Source organism: Aulonocara sp. 'chitande type north' Nkhata Bay, linkage group LG5, assembly GCF_057382095.1.
Source record: "Aulonocara sp. 'chitande type north' Nkhata Bay isolate Kocher_YH1m ecotype deep benthic linkage group LG5, A_spYH_male_GT1.1, whole genome shotgun sequence".
Lineage (NCBI taxonomy): Eukaryota > Metazoa > Chordata > Actinopteri > Cichliformes > Cichlidae > Aulonocara > Aulonocara sp. 'chitande type north' Nkhata Bay.
In genome coordinates, this window is record NC_141348.1 from 6176762 (window position 1) to 6195246 (window position 18485).

General features: G+C 40.7%; 1 protein-coding gene across 6 annotated transcripts in view; it reads right to left on the reverse strand.

Annotated features, from left to right (window-relative positions):
- Positions 1–5050: 5050 nt before the first annotated feature.
- LOC147329784 (calcium-dependent secretion activator 1-like) overlaps positions 5051–18485 on the reverse strand; it is a 352004-nt gene continuing 338569 nt past the window's right edge. For 4 of the 6 annotated variants that reach the window (XM_086291119.1, XM_086291117.1, XM_086291120.1 and 1 more), the window contains 2 exons: positions 12637–12741; positions 5051–8753 (listed from right to left, as the gene is read on the reverse strand). In XM_086291119.1, coding sequence (XP_086147245.1) covers positions 8580–8753; positions 12637–12741 — 279 coding nt within the window. In that variant the 3' untranslated portion in view covers positions 5051–8579. Of the gene's footprint in view, positions 8758–12636; positions 12742–18485 lie in introns of those variants that run through there. The other 2 variants (XM_086291121.1, XR_015129022.1) reach the window with 2 other exon arrangements.

An 18485-nucleotide genomic window follows, 5' to 3' on the forward strand; every position in this document is an offset into this window, starting at 1 on the left:
TCAGAAACACAAAGCTGGTATCAAATCACACTTTTGGGTATTAAACTTATTGCTGCTATGTGTGCTGACTTTATGTCCAGTACTCCGTGTTTGCTTCCTTCCTCCCTCTGTTCTAAAAGAAGGAAAAAAGTTTTTAGCGCAGATGCCAACAAAGAGGAAAGCCTAGTGTGTCAAGGCAATGTGGCATGTTTGTGCTGGGAATAGCAGAACTGACTGTTTGGCTTGGTTCCTGCGCAAGTCTTTTTTGTCAGCACGAGTTTCCATCCTGATGTGCTGCGGAGGGTTTTTTCCAGCCTGTCAAATCTTTACCGAGGCTCCTGAGCACCACCCCCTCAGCCCCTAGCTGCCCTGTGGCCTGTCACACTGCCTTGTCTTTGTCACCACGCACACATTCACATGTGTACATGTAAATGCTTTCTTTCTTTTTTTCACTTTAATCTTACAATTATATAGTAAAACAGGTGCATAAAATGAACAGTGGTTGAACCTCTACTTTTACAGTTTACCGGTCATAAAAATGATATTGTAGAAATATGACATTCATAAAATGTTCCTCTCTCTCTCTCTCTCTCTCTCTCTCTCTCTCTCTCTCTCTCTCTCTCTCTCTCTCGCACACACACTTACAAACATTGCCACTGAATAAAAAAAAATGGGAGTGTTTGGTCATTTGATAATTTCCCTGCCACAGGGCATTGAGTTCAATGTTTATGATTGTGACTAATTTATTGTGCAACAATGAGGAATCGAAGTGGTTCTTCATCATTTATTTTGCTGCATATTATACAATCCTAATGGATGTTTGTGTTAGTGTACAGTATTTGGCATCTTGCACTTAGGTCTCATTGGGCAGTCATGAGGGCTGTAGAAGAAAACCAACAGTTGGAGGTTTTCAATTCAATTCAATTTTATTTATATAGCACCAAATCACAACAAAATTCGCCTCAAGGCGCTTCATAGATACAGAGAAAAACCCAACAATCTTATGACCCCCTATGAGCAAGCACTTTGGCGACAGTGGGAAGGAAAAACTCCCTTTTAACAGGAAGAAACCTCTGACAGAACCAGGCTCAGGGAGGGGCGGGGCCATCTGCTGTGATTGGTTGGGGTGAGAGAAGGAAGACAGGATAAAGACATGCTGTGGAAGAGAGACAGAGGTTAATAACAGATATGATTCAATGCAGAGAGGTCTGTTAACACATAGTGAGTGAGAAAGGTGACTGGAAAGGAAAAACTCAATGCATCATGGGAATCCCCCAGCAGCCTACGTCTATTGCAGCATAACAAAGGGAGGATTCAGGGTCACCTGGTCCAGCCCTGACCTTGTAGTACCATATCACCCTATTAGAGCACTTCGCTCTCGCTCTGCAGGCCTACTTGTTGTTCCTAGAGTATTTAAAAGTAGAATGGGAGGCAGAGCCTTCAGTTTTCAGGCCCCTCTTCTGTGGAACCAGCTTCCAGTTTGGATTCAGGAGACAGACACTATCTCTACTTTCAAGATTAGGCTTCAAACTTTCCTTTTTGCTAAAGCATATAGTTAGGGCTGGACCAGGTGACCCTGAATCTATGAATAAATAAGCTTTTTTAAGCTTGTTTTTGAGCGTTAGAGCCCTCATTCAGGAAATGAGGCTAGAGGTTTTATTTTGATTTTATTAAGATGCCAGTGGCGTTTCCTGTTTTTGCACTTTTGCTTCGTCAGTGAGGAGAACCAAAGAAGGTATAAACCATCATATCTTGAGTCTGAGGGTGCAGACACAAATTTAAATGTCCCTCCACTGCACACGAACACCTTCAACTTCTGTCTCTATCAACAACATATGTAAAATGCGATTTGTTGGAAAGGAGTCCTTGGCCACAGCATTCAGAGATGCGCTGTGGCAAGCCCAGTTCATCCAGGTAAGAAGACGTAAACAAAAACAAAACAACCCAAATTTCATTCTTGTTTCTTTTTAATGCAACTATTTTCTGTCTTTAGAGGAAGTTGGTAGGGGTACGGCAAAATGTTCGATAGACAGATTCCCCTCTGTAATAATGTGATACTGTTGATCTGTATATGGGCTTTACTGTATTTGATGGTGAAACGGGACAAACAGTCCTGCGTATTATTCACTGCCAAAGAATAACAAAATCTGCTCTGATGTCTTGTCTGAACATTGTGTGAGATTACTTTAAACTGTAAGCTACTCTTTTCACAGAAAAGATCTAAAATTAATCAGTGGGCTGTTGTACCCTCTTAAGGCCATGATAAGAAGGTTTTGTGCATGGGGAGGGAAACATAAGAGGCTTTAGGGGCTGCTTTTATTAAAAGGATCTGACATCTACCTGCCCTCGCAAATGGCGGGCAATTTTGACACTTCTGGCACGCAAAGCAGTCATACAAAAATAACCTTGTCTCCTGGGCAGCAGGCTTACTCTGTTTGGATATTGTTTACCTTTAAGGACGATATGAAAAGCGTTGTAAATGAAAGGCCTCTTCACAACAAATCACAGACTAATTTATTTGGCAGCTTGAATGTCTACACGTGGGCTGCTTTCTGTCTTCGTTTTTCATTTTCCTGTTGTCATTATCCACATATATCATGTCAGCGATGGCTTGATGGGCTCAGTGTGTTGCAATGCCTTGGTCTCACATGCATATTACTGCAGAACTCCCCACAGCACAGCGGCAGCCTGTCAGCACTAAGATTCGGGGCTAGTTCTCACTGTGATGGTCAGTTGGAGGTTCTTTTTATTTTGATACACTTATCATTTTCCATTTCCACACTTGATTGGAGCTTAAAAGCCAAAGCAGCTCAGATCGTGCCAGCATAAATCTCCAGGCCCATTAATCTGTCCTGGTGTCATTTCTCACACAGAACTGTCCAATCGTGTCTAGATATTCATGGGGAAATTAAATGAATGATTCTAAGGCAACTCACCCACACTGCAGATGGGATGTTAAAATAGGTAGGCTGCTTTGTGTCTTTGCTCTTGATTACTTTTACTATATAGGATGTGAGGGAATAGTCTTTGTGGAGGTAAAGAGCATGCATTTCCTCCACTCGAATAGTTCCTTTTCATTTTTATTGCGATGATAGCCTTTAAAATAGTATTTACCAAAACAACGACCGCTGGAGTATATTTCGTGTTTGATATTTTAAGGAATAGAAAGCTTTCTTGGAAACACACTATAATGAAGAATGTAACTAAAAATCCCTTTGTTACTCGGAATGTATGAAAATGCTAGCATTGTTTAACATTACACCATTGAATCTGCCCTCACCAATGGAAATGTCTTCAGTCTAAAGTGTAGGCATTGATTCATTAATTGTTCCTCTGATGTGAGGTGGCATACACATACCCAGCAGATATTTTTGTGTTCTTATAGTGAAAGTTCCACATAAAATCCAGTCCAGACTTCACAGAGTCAGAATTAGTTTCAGTTGATCTTAAAAAAACACATTTCAATCACATCACACAGATTTTAGATGTTTAAGCACACGGCTTTTTTCATACACTGTCTGTTCATATGCAAAAGATATATTTATATTGAAATTATTTAACATTTGTCTCTAAGAAATTTCTGGAATGGACGGGACTAGTCTGGCCACTCAAAGCACTTTTACATATTTTACATATAACAGCAAAAATCAGAGACAAGCTAATGTAAACAAAGTCACATTAAGCTCTGACTCTTTGTTCTTAATTCAGTTTCGTTTCAGTGTCAGTTGTTTAAAAATATGTAGCTTTTGTTTAGTCTTTTGATTATTATTGTATGGATCATATATGAGACAATATTTTTTTTAAAAATGCACTAACACAACTTTTTGAAATGCAATTTACCAAACTAACAAAAACTACAACTAAAGCTATTTCGTATATTAATTTATTTTAAATTGTTTTCTTTTCCAAGTTCACAAAATCATTTCAGTCTTTCAAAATTCTAACTTTTATTTACATTTTGTGCATTTGTACTTTTTTACATCCTGTTTTAGTTTAGTTTTAGGTAACTACAATAACTTTGGTCTTTAATTTACAAAATAAAGCCCCACGCGATAACAATTGTTGTAAAGTGTTACTTTAAAAAATCATAAACTAATTGGATTTAACCTCCTAAGACCCAAACTCTTCCACGGCAGCATTTTTAATTTCTCTTTGATATTTTGACATATTGGGACCTGATGAATGTAAAAACAAAGAATTACCTGATTTTTGTTTCTAAGAAAAATGAGAGCCACATATGAGGATATTCGTTTAAAATTTCGGTAGAACAGTAGCAGCATAATCTCCTCGTAAGTGGATATCAGGCCCTTGTAGAGGAAAATTTATTATTTTGGTTTAAATAACCCAAAATGTGACGTCCACATGTGGACGCCAGGTCCTAGGAGGTTAATGGATTGCCCAAATAAATTTTTATTTATTTTGGCAGAAATACATTTAATTTCCATAGTTATCACATGATCCCGTAAGTGCTGATATTATGAAGTTATTTATTTCTGCACTCGTCCAAATGCTTTAAACAAACTGATGATGAAGTCATCACAGTGAGCATTTGGATCACCCAGGGATTAGATGGACCTTGTTCTTACCAAAAACCTTGTTTTCCTCATATTCTAAGAAGGATTTCACCCCCACATCACCCCGCCACTCCCCAACACGCAAGCACCCCCCATCCCCCTCAGTCCCTTCCCGTCTATAGATTAATTAAGAGATATCCTGTCCTCTTTTAATTTGGAATGATATTATATCTAATCTCCTCGAATTTAGTCATAGCGTTCATCTTCAGCTCTGGATTTGATTTTGGTCAGTGCAGCTAAATCTCCTTCAGGGTGGTACTATAAACGCTCAAGATGACTTTAATCCACAGAATTAATCTAAGACTCTGTGTCTTAAGAAAATGCTGCTGTGGAGCAAGTCAGGAGGTCATGGGCACAGATTAACAAATATGGATTTTGTTGTTATTTCTTTCACTTTGTTTCTTCTTTTCCACCCTCCTGGGTCACATTCTTACAGTTCACAATGTGAATTCACATTGAAGACAAAAATAAATGAGCTGTAAACGTCTTTCTACACTTTCCAATGACTTTTATTTAAATCTTCTTGGCCTCAGTGGATTTTTCAAGAAGGCAGAAGGTGAACCCCCCGTAACATCACACATGGAGCAAAAACACTTTGGGAAATAAATACCAGGTCCATGCAATTCTTACATACAGTATGATATGGAACTCAAGGTAAAGAACACAACTGAGAAAAGCAAAGTTGTAGGAAACTTCATTTCTTGTCGTCCATTATAAAAATGACGATTAATTCCCTCATAGATCCTGCAATAGAGCCTTGGGGACATATAGGAAACTTGGTTTATCAAGAACAAACAACAAATGGCAAATAAATGGTATTATTTAAACATATAGTCGACTAAAAAAAGATTTGCTCTAAAATTTAAAATGTGAAAAATGTTGAAAAAAATTGCTCTAGAAGTGTAATTAAAAATCGAACTACAAGTGTATTGCTGTACTATATGCATAAACCAAACAAAGTTAGGAAAAGCCAGAGATGCAAGGTTGATGTTCAAACTAATGCACACAGCTTGTGCTGCTCATATATTTATCTGTGGCCGTTTAACCAAATACTTAAATTACTGGCAGTGCATCATTTACTTTGTAAAGGGAAAAAAAGTGATTGTGTGTATTGTGATGACCCTGGAACTCACAAAGGGTTGTCTTCCAGTTCTACTGCACAAAACACATACATACAGATATTTAACACATTATTCCTTCACATTATTTTGTGGCCACAATTTCAAGTCATGCAAAAAATCTGGGTGCACTGACAGACTAATAACATTTAGGTGTGCCTCATTTAAGTCCAACTACATATGTTGAACTGATTATGCACTCCATATTTTGTTTCATGTACTTTCTTGTTAATGTTCAGGGACCATCCATAACCCCATACTTTTATTTTATTTTATCGATTTACCCCCAAAAATAAATAAACAAAACCAAAAAGTACAATTATACTCTAACAGTACAAGCTCTCTACCAGCTCTCTGTTTGCTGCATCTGTGACATATAAGCCATTTTTGTGCAGGGCAAATACATAATAACATCATAACAGCATATTGTTTAAATTTGACATCTTGATATTTTGCTACATGCAATTTTTTTTTCACTATTTCACTGTTATTTAGGCACCAAGTTTAGCAATAAAAGAAAACAGAAAGTAGCTTGCTCTGTCAATTGGTGGAAAGCCAAATCCATAATACTCTAAACTTTTAGTTTAGGAGTATAAGTACATTAACATAAATGAGCTCCTCAATTTTGGTTCACCAGTCTGAGCACGTAGATAGCATGCCACGCAGATTGACTGATAAATCAAGAGGTCAGCTCTCTCTTCACCACAACGGTCTGATGCAGCATCAGCATCACTGCAGCTCCGGCCTACAATCTGTCTGTCAAGCTCCCTTCTTCAGTCACGTGTCAACAAGACCCCAAGATACTTAAACTCCTCCGTTTAGGGTTGTAACTCATCCCTGAATTTGAGTAGGGACCCCACCCTTTTCCAGCTGAGACCATGGCCTTAGAGTTGGAGGTCCTGATTCTCATTCCCAATGACTCACACTTGGCTGATGAAGCCAACAAGAACCACATCATCTGCAAAAAGGTGAGATGAGATTCTGAGGCCACAAAAGTGGAAGCTTTCTGCCACATGGCTATGCCTAGAAAACCTGTCCATAAAAACTACAAAGCGAGTCAGTGACAAAGGGTAGCCCTGGTGGAGTCCAATACGCACCAGGAATGAGTCCGACTTATTGCCGGCAATGCAAACAAAGCTCGTGCAATGATTATAGAGGGATAAAACAGGTCATAGCAATGGACCAGACACCACATACTCCAGGATACGCCGAGGGATGTGGACAAATTACTTCTCTAGGTCCACAAATCTCATGTAGGCTAGTTGGGCAAATTCCCACCCACCCTCAATTGTCCTTGAGAGAATAAAGAGCTGGTTCAGTGTTCCATGAAAACCACAAACACCACACTGATCCTCTTGTATCCAACATTCGACTAACAGACAAGCTCTTCTCTCCAGTCCACACTCCCAGGGAAAGTAAGGAGTGTGATTCCACCCCTGTAGTTGGAGAACACCCTCCAGTCTCCATTCAGCGTTTACTGCTTCGTTCTTGAAATCTTGTTAGGTTTTCTGTTTGTGTTTATATTCTCGGGCCTTCTTAGTTTGAATTATTTGGGTTTTCCTACTTCTTTTGTCTTGTTTTCCCTGATTAGTTCCATCTGTGTTCCCTGCTGTTTTCTATTTCTCCATTTACCTCCATTTATTTGAACCCCCATTTTTGTGTTTTTGTAGGGTTTGTTCTCTATGTGTTAGACATTGTAGACTTACCACTATTATTTTTTGACTTTGTTTTTCACCTGTCAGCTTTAAATAAAGGTCCAATTTTGAACCCTGTCCTCTGAATTCACATTCTGCCCTTCCATACACCACATGACATTTAGATTTAGATTACTAGACAGGAATCATTTGATTCATACACTGAACCAAACACTTGTAATGTTGAACCTCTAACACTTGTTACACCCTGAAAATTTGACACAGTTCCTATCATATGACACTAGCGATAGGGTTTCTAAAGATGTATTCAAATGTATATTTTTTGTTGGTGTAAAATGATTCTATGTGACCACCAGTCGTACTGTTGATAATGTGCTGAATTTCTTTTGTTGTCTCACATTTGCTGTTGGCAATTGCAAAGCATGTTTTAGAGCCTGCAAAAAACAAACCGTCACTGTCACATCCTATAACATCACATAATGTAAAAAAACATTAATTTGATTTTTTTTAGTTGAGAAATGATGCTGAACCATTACAAAGGAAGAGAATTTAAATCACTTTCACATCTGGTGCAACAAAACAAGATAATTACTTTTTCATAGTCATATCATATGGAAAGAAAACTGTCATCCATATTGGTGGAAAACATTAAAAAAACTTCTCAATGCTGTAATTTAGCTGTTTTGGGCCAGGTGAATACCAACAAATAAATATCCATATTTTCTTGCGACACTTCCATCAGACACAATGTGAATTTGACAGTGCAAAGTTCATCCTGCATTTGCAGGCAGACTTTGGAATAGACAGACACATGTATTAGTTTTACTGTTTTTCTTGAAATCACAGTATAATGGCCTAAATCACTTGAGAGTTTTTCCAGCAGAAGTGCAGAGACAACACTGTTTTTCTCAAAGTATAAACAAGAACAGAATACAAAGACTAAATAATTAAGGCAAAAGATAATTTAGGTACTAGCCTTAATTATTTGGAAATTTAGCTTTGAAGATTTAAAGTGATGATTATTGACACACTTGAAGGTGTTTAAAGATACATAATAGTATAAACATAATAATAAATGTCATAAATTTAACAGAATTGTGGAAGTATTGGCAACAGAAAAACTAAAACCAAGCAATAGAGGGAACAGGCCAAATTATTTTGACTCTATAGAAGGACTGGTGTGGACTGTCAGGCAATATACCTGACCCTTTGAAAAACACTGAAATTATTATTATTATTTCAACTCTTTTGATCTAGTTGTCGTTATCTTCTTCATCGCTGTCCTTCATTGAAATGCCTTGCATCCCTCCTTCTTTCACCGATGCCGTGGCTTCTTCCAAGGTTAGTCGGTTTCTTACAGTTTCGTACATCTTAGTGTTTAGCGTAGAGTCCAGTACCCCTTGAAGGCGGAAGTCACGGTACTTTTTCTATCTCAAAGAGAAAAATGAAAAATGATTAGCAGAGACATTCCTGGCTTCGCAGGAAATATAAAAAAAAGCATGTAAGCTGATTGGGTTGGTGAGTCCCTGACTCATCCACTTAGCCTCTTGAGGTGTTAATGAAATCATCAGGTCTTGAGTCGGCCTTCAAATTAGGTAAACAAAAGTTTAGGTGAACATCAGTACATCTTATTAATATGATGATGATAGTGGTGCCCTGTTAAGCTGCAGCTGCACTGGCTGATGATAGCACCGTTAAAGTCTGCTTAAACAATAGATGTAGTAGATGCGACCACTTTGGATCTTCTACATAGGCTCGGTATACTACGCCGGCTATTTCCAGGAAGCAACTGAGCTTCGCACCAGTAACATCCGACAGTGGAGGAGACATAGAGCGGGGCTAACTGCTAAGCCAAAGGCTAACCTGTGTAAAACGCTGTCCATCTTGTTTTTTAACATTTTTTTAACGTTCGCTCCTACATAGCATATATATATATATATATATATATATATATATATATATATATATATACAGTGGGGCAAAAAAGTATTTAGTCAGCCACCGATTGTGCAAGTTCCCCCACTTAAAATGATGACAGAGGTCAGTAATTTGCACCAGAGGTACACTTCAACTGTGAGAGACAGAATGTGAAAAAAAAATCCATGAATCCACATGGTAGGATTTGTAAAGAATTTATTCGTAAATCAGGGTGGAAAATAAGTATTTGGTCACCTCAAACAAGGAAAATCTCTGGCTCTCACAGACCTGTAACGTCTTCTGTAAGAAGCTTTTCTGTCCCCCACTCGTTACCTGTATGAATGGCACCTGTTTGAACTCATCATCTGTATAAAAGACACCTGTCCACAGCCTCAAACAGTCAGACTCCAAACTCCGCCATGGCCAAGACCAAAGAGCTTTCGAAGGACACCAGGAAAAGTATTGTAGACCTGCACCAGACTGGGAAGAGTGAATCTACAATAGGCAAGCAGCTTGGTGTGAAAAAATCAACTGTGGGAGCAATCATCAGAAAATGGAAGACATACAAGACCACTGATAATCTCCCTCCATCTGGGGCTCCACGCAAGATCTCATCCCGTGGGGTCAAAATGATCATGAGAACGGTGAGCAAAGATCCCAGAACCACACGGGGGGACCTGGTGAATGACCTGCAGAGAGCTGGGACCAAAGTAACAAAGGTCACCATCAGTAACACACTACAACGGCAGGGAATCAAATCCCGCAGTGCCAGACGTGTTCCGCTGCTGAAGCCAGTGCATGTCCAGGCCCGTCTGAAGTTTGCCAGAGAGCACATGGATGATACAGCAGAGGATTGGGAGAATGTCATGTGGTCAGATGAAACCAAAGTAGAACTTTTTGGTATAAACTCAACTCGTCGTGTTTGGAGGAAGAAGAATACTGAGTTGCATCCCAAGAACACCATACCTACTGTGAAGCATGGGGGTGGAAACATCATGCTATGGGGCTGTTTTTCTGCCAAGGGGACAGGACGACTGATCCGTGTTAAGGACAGAATGAATGGGGCCATGTATCGTGAGATTTTGAGCCAAAACCTCCTTCCATCAGTGAGAACTTTGAAGATGAAACGAGGCTGGGTCTTCCAACATGACAATGATCCAAAACACACCGCCCGGGCAACAAAGGAGTGGCTCCGTAAGAAGCATTTGAAAGTCCTGGAGTGGCCTAGCCAGTCTCCAGACCTCAACCCCATAGAAAATCTGTGGCGGGAGTTGAAACTCCGTGTTGCTCGGCGACAGCCCCAAAACATCACTGCTCTCGAGAAGATCTGCATGGAGGAATGGGCCAAAATACCAGCTACTGTGTGTGCAAACCTGGTAAAGACCTATAGTAAACGTTTGACCTCTGTTATTGCCAACAAAGGTTATGTTACAAAGTATTGAGTTGTATTTTTGTTATTGACCAAATACTTATTATCCACCCTGATTTACGAATAAATTCTTTACAAATCCTACCATGTGGATTCATGGATTTTTTTTTTCACATTCTGTCTCTCACAGTTGAAGTGTACCTCTGGTGCACATTACTGACCCCTGTCATCATTTTAGGTGGGGGAACTTGCACAATTGGTGGCTGACTAAATACTTTTATATGTGTGTGTGTGTGTGTGTGTGTGTGTGTGTGTGTGTGTGTGTGTGTATATATATATATATATATATATATATATATATATATATATAAGGAGGGGGCCGGGGACTGGTGAGTGTCAGCACCACAGTCCAGGATGAGACAACGAACATCCAAGAATACATTGGGAAGATGGCCCCAACTGACCGAGTGCTCAGTGAATACCTCAGGCAGCAGAAACCCAAGAAAGAGGAGGAAGACGAGGAACCATCATGGAAGGACAGGCCCCTGCACGGTATGTACCACCGGCAGATAGAGGAGGTGGCTGATATCCAGAAATCCTACCAGTGGCTGGACAAAGCTGGACTGAAAGACAGCACAGAGGCACTAATCATGGCAGCACAAGAACAAGCTCTGAGCACAAGATCCATAGAGGCTGGGGTCTATCACACCAGGCAAGACCCCAGGTGCAGGCTGTGTAAAGATGCCCCAGAGACAATCCAGCACATAACAGCAGGGTGCAAGATGCTAGCAGGCAAGGCATACATGGAACGCCATAACCAAGTGGCCGGCATAGTGTACAGGAACATCTGTGCCGAGTATAACCTGGAAGTCCCGAGGTCAAAATGGGAGATGCCCCCAAGGGTGGTGGAGAATGACCGAGCTAAGATCCTGTGGGACTTCCAGATACAGACGGACAAAATGGTGGTGGCTAACCAACCGGACATAGTGGTGGTAGACAAACAGAAGAAGACGGCCGTAGTGATCGATGTAGCGGTTCCGAATGACAGCAATATCAGGAAGAAGGAACACGAGAAGCTGGAGAAATACCAAGGGCTCAGAGAAGAGCTCGAGAGGATGTGGAGGGTGAAGGTAACGGTGGTCCCCGTGGTAATCGGAGCACTAGGTGCGGTGACTCCCAAGCTAGGCGAGTGGCTCCAGCAGATCCCGGGAACAACATCGGAGATCTCTGTCCAGAAGAGCGCAGTCCTGGGAACAGCTAAGATACTGCGCAGGACCCTCAAGCTCCCAGGCCTCTGGTAGAGGACCCGAGCTTGAAGGATAAACCGCCCGCAGGGGCGTGCTGGGTGTTTTTTTTTTTTTTTATATGTATATATATGTGTGTGTGTGTGCGTGCGTGTGTGTATGTATATTCTTTTATTCTCCCTTAATTGATACTCTATAGAACTTGACTTCACGCTGAGGTGGCAATTCAGCCATTTGATTCCTGTTACAGCAGCTCATGAATGAATGAACATGGTGAACTAAAAATATGTTTAGAAGTACGTTTTTTCAAACATGCTACTTCACTTTTATTTACTTGAATAGGGTTGGGGGTCGCGACCTAAGCATGCAATCAAGTTCTATAGAGTCTTGCTAATGACCTACTAATTTTATTCAGGTGTGTTGCAGCAGGGACACATGGAAAAGTTTCAGGACACCAGCCCTGGAGGACTGGAGTTTGATACCCATGCCCTATGGCAGGTACCCTATTCAGATAAGTCAAATAGGGCATGCTTTAATCAGACACCAAGCGAACACTGCAGCAGGGTCGAAGTTTTTTCATGGGCACAACCAATAGGCTCAATTCTGTCGTTAACCCACAAATACATTTTCCTTATAACTGTTGCAATATTTAAGGGAAAATAAACAGGCTAAGAGGATAAGATCTATTGGCTAGAAGCAGTGTTACAATGAAGGAAAAATTAGCCAAACACAAATTTCCTTACTTTTTTTGCTGAGTTTATAATAGCAAGTAATTCTCACCTTGACAATTCTAATGAGAACCTTCAACTGATAAACATGGAGCTGCAGGTCCACACGGTCAGTCAGCCATGTTCCTATAAGGGTCATTGTGCTCGTGTACCATTGCTGTAAAATACACACAAACATACACCACTGTAGTGTCAAGTGATTCTCTGTGAAATGCACAATTTTAGCTCTAAACAATAACTTGACCTCTGTAGAGATTATTGCGATGGTGCTTTTGGCTGAAAAAAAAGGATAATTTCATCCTTGCTGTGTACCATTGAGAAGGCGTTTACACACTAGACGTGTAAAATCTATTCAAATATTTTGTGTTTTGGACTTACCAATTCTTAATGCAGCCGTTGACTCTAGCTGCGTAATTTCACTGAACAAATTTCCTGCCCTTTATTTTTGATTGCTGGAATCCAAATACACAGATCTGACGACTCAGGTCACTGCATTTTCAACAAGTTCAGTGATAAATAATCCTATTTCAACTCAGACACACAGCTACTCTACTCCAGACCAGTCGGCTCTCTGAAACGATTTCTTTGCCTCTTTAGATGAGGTCCCACCTCTGCTAACTAAAGTCCAAACTGCCCTCCTGAAATACGTATTAAAGCGGCAGCTTCAGCTCCTGGATGAAACAGTGAAATTCTCCCTGCTGCTGCCTTCTTCTTGGATGCAGAATCTCAGTTTCTTACTTTTCTTATTAATAAAACATCAGAACCAGTTCATCATACTTAATGTTGACTTCCCCATATGGAAAAGATATATATAAATCTTATAAAGTTTGTATCTGTCTTGTGTGAAACTTGTATAAAAAGCATACAAGAGTGAAAACAGATATAAGATCCATTGAAAAATTATATAAGTGAAACTTGTATGTTTTGGATACTTACTAAAACAATATATGAAAGTGGCCACTTTCATATACGCCTTATATGATTCACTATATGAAGTAGGCCACATCTGATGCAAGTCTTTTATAAGTTTTTTCTATTTCTTTTTCATATGGGTATGAGGTGATTTGGTTCAATGGGCCTGATTATTTAAGACCTTGTATGTGAGCAGCAGGATTTTGAATTCTGGATTTAACAGGAAGCCAAAACAGGAGAAATCTGCTCTCTCTTTCTAGTCCCTGTCAGGACTCTTGCTGCAGCATTTTGGATCAGCTGAAGGCTTTTCAGGGAGTTTTTAGGACATCCTGATAATAATGAATTACAGTCGTCCAGCCTGGAAGTAATAAATGCATGAACTAGTTTTTCAGCGTCACTCTGAGACAGGATATTTTTAATGAGCAAATGAATAAAGGCTGCCTTACATATTTGTTTACTGTGTTTGCTGAAGGACATCACTACATAGCCAAAGGTATTCACTCACCCATCCAAATAATTTAATTCTGGTGTTCCAATCACTTCTATGTCCACAGCACAGTGTGAGCAGATGCTGAGGTGCATAATGCACACAGGTTGCCAACTTTCTGCACAGTCAATTCCTTTAGAGCTCCAGCCTTCAGATCAGCTCAAGAACAGTGCATAGAAGGTTTCATGGAATGAGTTTCCATTGCCAAAAAGCTGCATTTAAGCCTTACATCACCAAGTGCAATGCAAAGCACTGGATGCAGTGGTGTAAGCATGGCACCACGGGATTCTAGCGCAGTGAAGAGGTGTTCTCTGTAGTGACAAATCATGCTTCTCTGTTTTGCAATCCGATGGATAATTCTGGGTTTGATGAGGAAGAGGCCAAAGGAACAATGTTCCTCGACTTGTGGTAGCAACTTATCCCCTTCCCGGAGTGCTCCAGCCACCCTTTTCTGGCTGAGAATCATGGCCTCAGACTTGGAAATGCTATTTGTCATTCCCACTGCTTCACACTCTGTTTCAAACAGCCCCAGTGCAAGCTGGAGACTGATATCTTAAAAAGAGCTACATTATCCACCAAAACAGAGAGGCGGTCGTGAGGCCACTTGGGTATAAATGCTATATAAGTTAACTTAAACTGGATTTAATGAAACCATTTAGTCAAATCCACCTCTCAGGACTGCTGAGCCCCCCATTATGATTGGTGAAAAAGGGCTACTGCAAAGACCAATGTGACTGATTTCTTAAACTAAATCAGTTCATCAATTTCCTGAGAGCCCAGCAGCTCTTTTCTAGTAGTTTGTACATGTGAATTGTGACTGTAAACTGATGGGAGAGCAGCATGTGAGGCAAGCTGCCACTGGCTCAGCTGTTACTGTTCTGAGATCAGTTAGACCTACACTTCGTATAGAAATGCAGCTAGCATTAGAGGGTAAATGAATTACAGTGATTTAGCATCGTAACGGAAAAGTTTCCCCCCGCGAATCATGTGGGTAACGTGAGGATGGTCTTTGAAAAAGTTCTTAATTATTCCTTTAATACAACAGCAAGAAACCACGATGGAGAGGGGACAGGAGTTCTAACCATGGCCATAAAACAGGCAAGTTGAACAGGCTTGGCAGTCATCTTAGCAATTGGTTCTACTTGCCTTCCTGTAAAAACAGCACACAACTGGCTAGACCAAGGTCGTGTCCAAATTCATGGGCTGCATCCTCCTGAGGACCCGGCCTTCGCGGTCTATGTGGGCCGGGTCCTCAGAGGGTCGGGTAGGCCGGAAGTAAACGGCCGTGAAATTGGACGGTCTAGCCTTCTGATTAGCGTCACCGCTGTCTCGGTGGAGTTTAATAAACTTGCCGTCTGCTCCTTGCTGTCTAAAATATAACAGGACACTGGCGTAAACTCTCGACCGTCTCATACTACTGTTTAATCAGTTTTCTGTTTGACGTTTAGTCAGCTGTGTGAAAACCAAGGTGGAACCCACCCGGGGGGATTAATAAAGTTTTATTTTATCTAATCTAATCGAATAACTTTAATCTCAGCCAAACCGATTTACTCACGAACAAACAAAACACTGAAAAAAGCCCAACAATAACATTTTTAGGTTGTCTAAGTGACTTATATATCACGTTTAACCCGAGCAGCGAAAGTCCGCGGTGATCTGAAAATGATGTGCCGGGAGTTGTGCCGTTCTCGGCGGCTCCAGTAACCCTCGAGCTCCCGGCTAGCTGTCGAGCTGGTGGGTAGCAGACGTCTCTGAAAATGTCGAAGCACTTTAGCAAATATGCGATATCTTGATAAACCGAGCAGATGTTTGATGTTTACACAGCTACTTTCTCACCTGAAAATATGTTAAAAGTTTATTTTGTGACCCAGAAAGATTAGTATGAGTAATTTTAAAACTTAGTAGCGGCCGCCATTGTTGGAAACTGGAGTTTGGCTGGGCCGCGCTATGAATTCTGGGATATGGTAGGCCACGAAGGACACACCCGACCCATCCTTCAAATTCGGGGAAAAGGAGGACGCATTTGTCGGCTGCATTCAGAGGAGTCTACGAATTTGGACCGCCTTCGGCGCGTCGCTGTGACGTAATCGGTCTAGAAATGCGGCCTCAGGAGGATGCAGCCCATGAATTTGGACACGACCCAAGAGCTTAGGCTGGAAAGAATGAAGAGCAGGTTTGGGTGATTAAGGGTAGAGGTGAAAGTGTATGTATGTATGTAATGAATGAAAAGAATGTGTTGAGCAGATGGACGGAATACTGACAAAGAAAGGAAATGAGCGAGAGAGAAAGAAAGGGTGGATGGATGGATAGTAAATCAGGAATGTAGAAAAATATTGCCTGCTCTGATGAATACCAGTTTCTGTTGGATGCTTGGTAGGGTTAGGTTTTTGACTAAAACCATGGCTACCTGCCTTGTAGCAGTGCCTTTGTGGTTGTCTAATGGTGTGGAGAATGGTGCTTTGTTTCATGCTAGAGTCTCCTTACTTCCGACAGGAAGCATAAGTTAGCATAATGATTAGCAGCTATTAGTCATTTCTGATAAAGCCTTCTAAAGTAATTTTAATGTACTTTAATACCTAACCTGCAGTAACTTTTCTGGGGGAATACTGTCTGGCTTCCATTTACATTTCTTTGCTTTCATGTAATTAAATTAGTCTTGGTTTGTTCTGTGATGTCATTTACTACGTTAGTAATGATTTTAAAAATAGCACACCAAGATGCATCCCAATCAAGACTAAGAAAACCACTGGTTGTAGTATTTGTTACTTTAGCCATAGCATTCCACATCATGTAGTATCAAGGTACCATCCATCGACCAATTACATCAGTATTTCCATTTTCAAACTAGCATTGACTCCTTGGCTTAGACAAACAGTAAGCTCTGTGAGGCACAGTGCGCTCCGAGCACAGCAGCTGCAGATGTTTCTCTTTGGGCCCTTGCTGGTGTCAGCCTAATTGATGGACAGTGATGAGTGTAGGGTGATACTAATACAAGCCGACTCACTTTGCACAGTCAGGGTCACAGCAGAATGGATGGGAGTCTGGAGAAAAAAGGGAATGAAAATGAAGGGGGAGGGGGTATATGCATGTTTAGAGGGAGGAAATGTCTATTGAATATGATAAATTACTTGATTTGAAAGACGCATAAAGAAACTATTTGGAATGTAATGATATATTAAAATGACTATGAAAACCCAGCCAGGGTTCAAACCATAAACCGTCTTGATTTCAGCCAATAGTACTAACCACTACACCATCACGCCACTCACACAATCTAACATGTCTAAAATCTCCCATAGCTTTCACTCTGGCAGGGCAGCACAGTGGAGTTTGCATGTTCTGTGTTTGTGTGGGTTCTCTCCGGGTACTCCGGCTTCCTCCCACAGTCCAAAGACATGCAGTTAGTGGGGATAGGTTAATTGGTAACTCTAAATTGCCCATGGGTGTGAATGTGAGTGTGTCTGTCTGTATCTGTTATATATAAGCACTCTAGTTATAACAGTTTATGTGAGGGGGTTGGATGTGTGGTGTACTAAGAGTATAGCTCCCCGCACCCCCAATTAATTTTGTATTTGTTTATTTCTAATGATAGACATTGAATATCCCAACGTATATGTTATTTTGGACTAATTATTTTACTTTATACAAAAATTATAATGGTACAAAGGGCAATCTGTATCTGTGAAATTGTTGCTCAGAGAACTACCATAGATGGTCGTGGTTGCTTTAATGTTCAGTATGTAAGCAGGTGGCTTGGTGCTACGTGCTGCATGCTGGATCTTTGAATGGTAATAACTTATTAGGTTCTGTTTCTGCCTTATTACCCTACTATTACCACTTTATTACTGAGCTGTAATAGACAGTGCTGCCACAACCCATATTTGCTTAATCTAGCATGAAAGTTGGATTCAATTAGCGTTTTTCTTATGTCATTCCACATTAGGGGAAAAGAGTGTCCTGTTAAAAGGATTCTAAATGCTTCATTTTACAGTATTGTCAAATTCTAGTATTAACTATTTAGAAATAGTCACTCGTTGTCTTTTGTGGTTATCTTACCATAAAGCTGACTCAGCACACATGAGATGTGCTGCTGGTTTCAGCAGGACAGGTTTGGGTGGGATTTTGTTTTTCTTCTCTTCCTAACTTTTTTCCCTATGAGTAATTTTTCAGATGAAATTGCTGGGCTAACTCTGTGTGTGGAAACTTCCCACATTCTCATTATCACCTACCTTTCCGAGTCCTGTAATGTAAAGCCTTATACCTTGTGCCGTCAGTTCTCTGATGACAGCACTCCATATTCTGACACCATAATGTTACTCTCTTGTGTGATAGCTTGACTTGCCGAGTAAATAAAAGGTCCAAGTAGCATCCACGAACCCTGACCCCAGCCTTGACCCCCTCAAATGTTTATATGTGCCACCCTTAATCTGACAGTGCTATCCTCTGAAACTGCTCAGCGCTGCTGCAGCGAGAGCTCCCCCTTACCTATTCACAACCTGCCC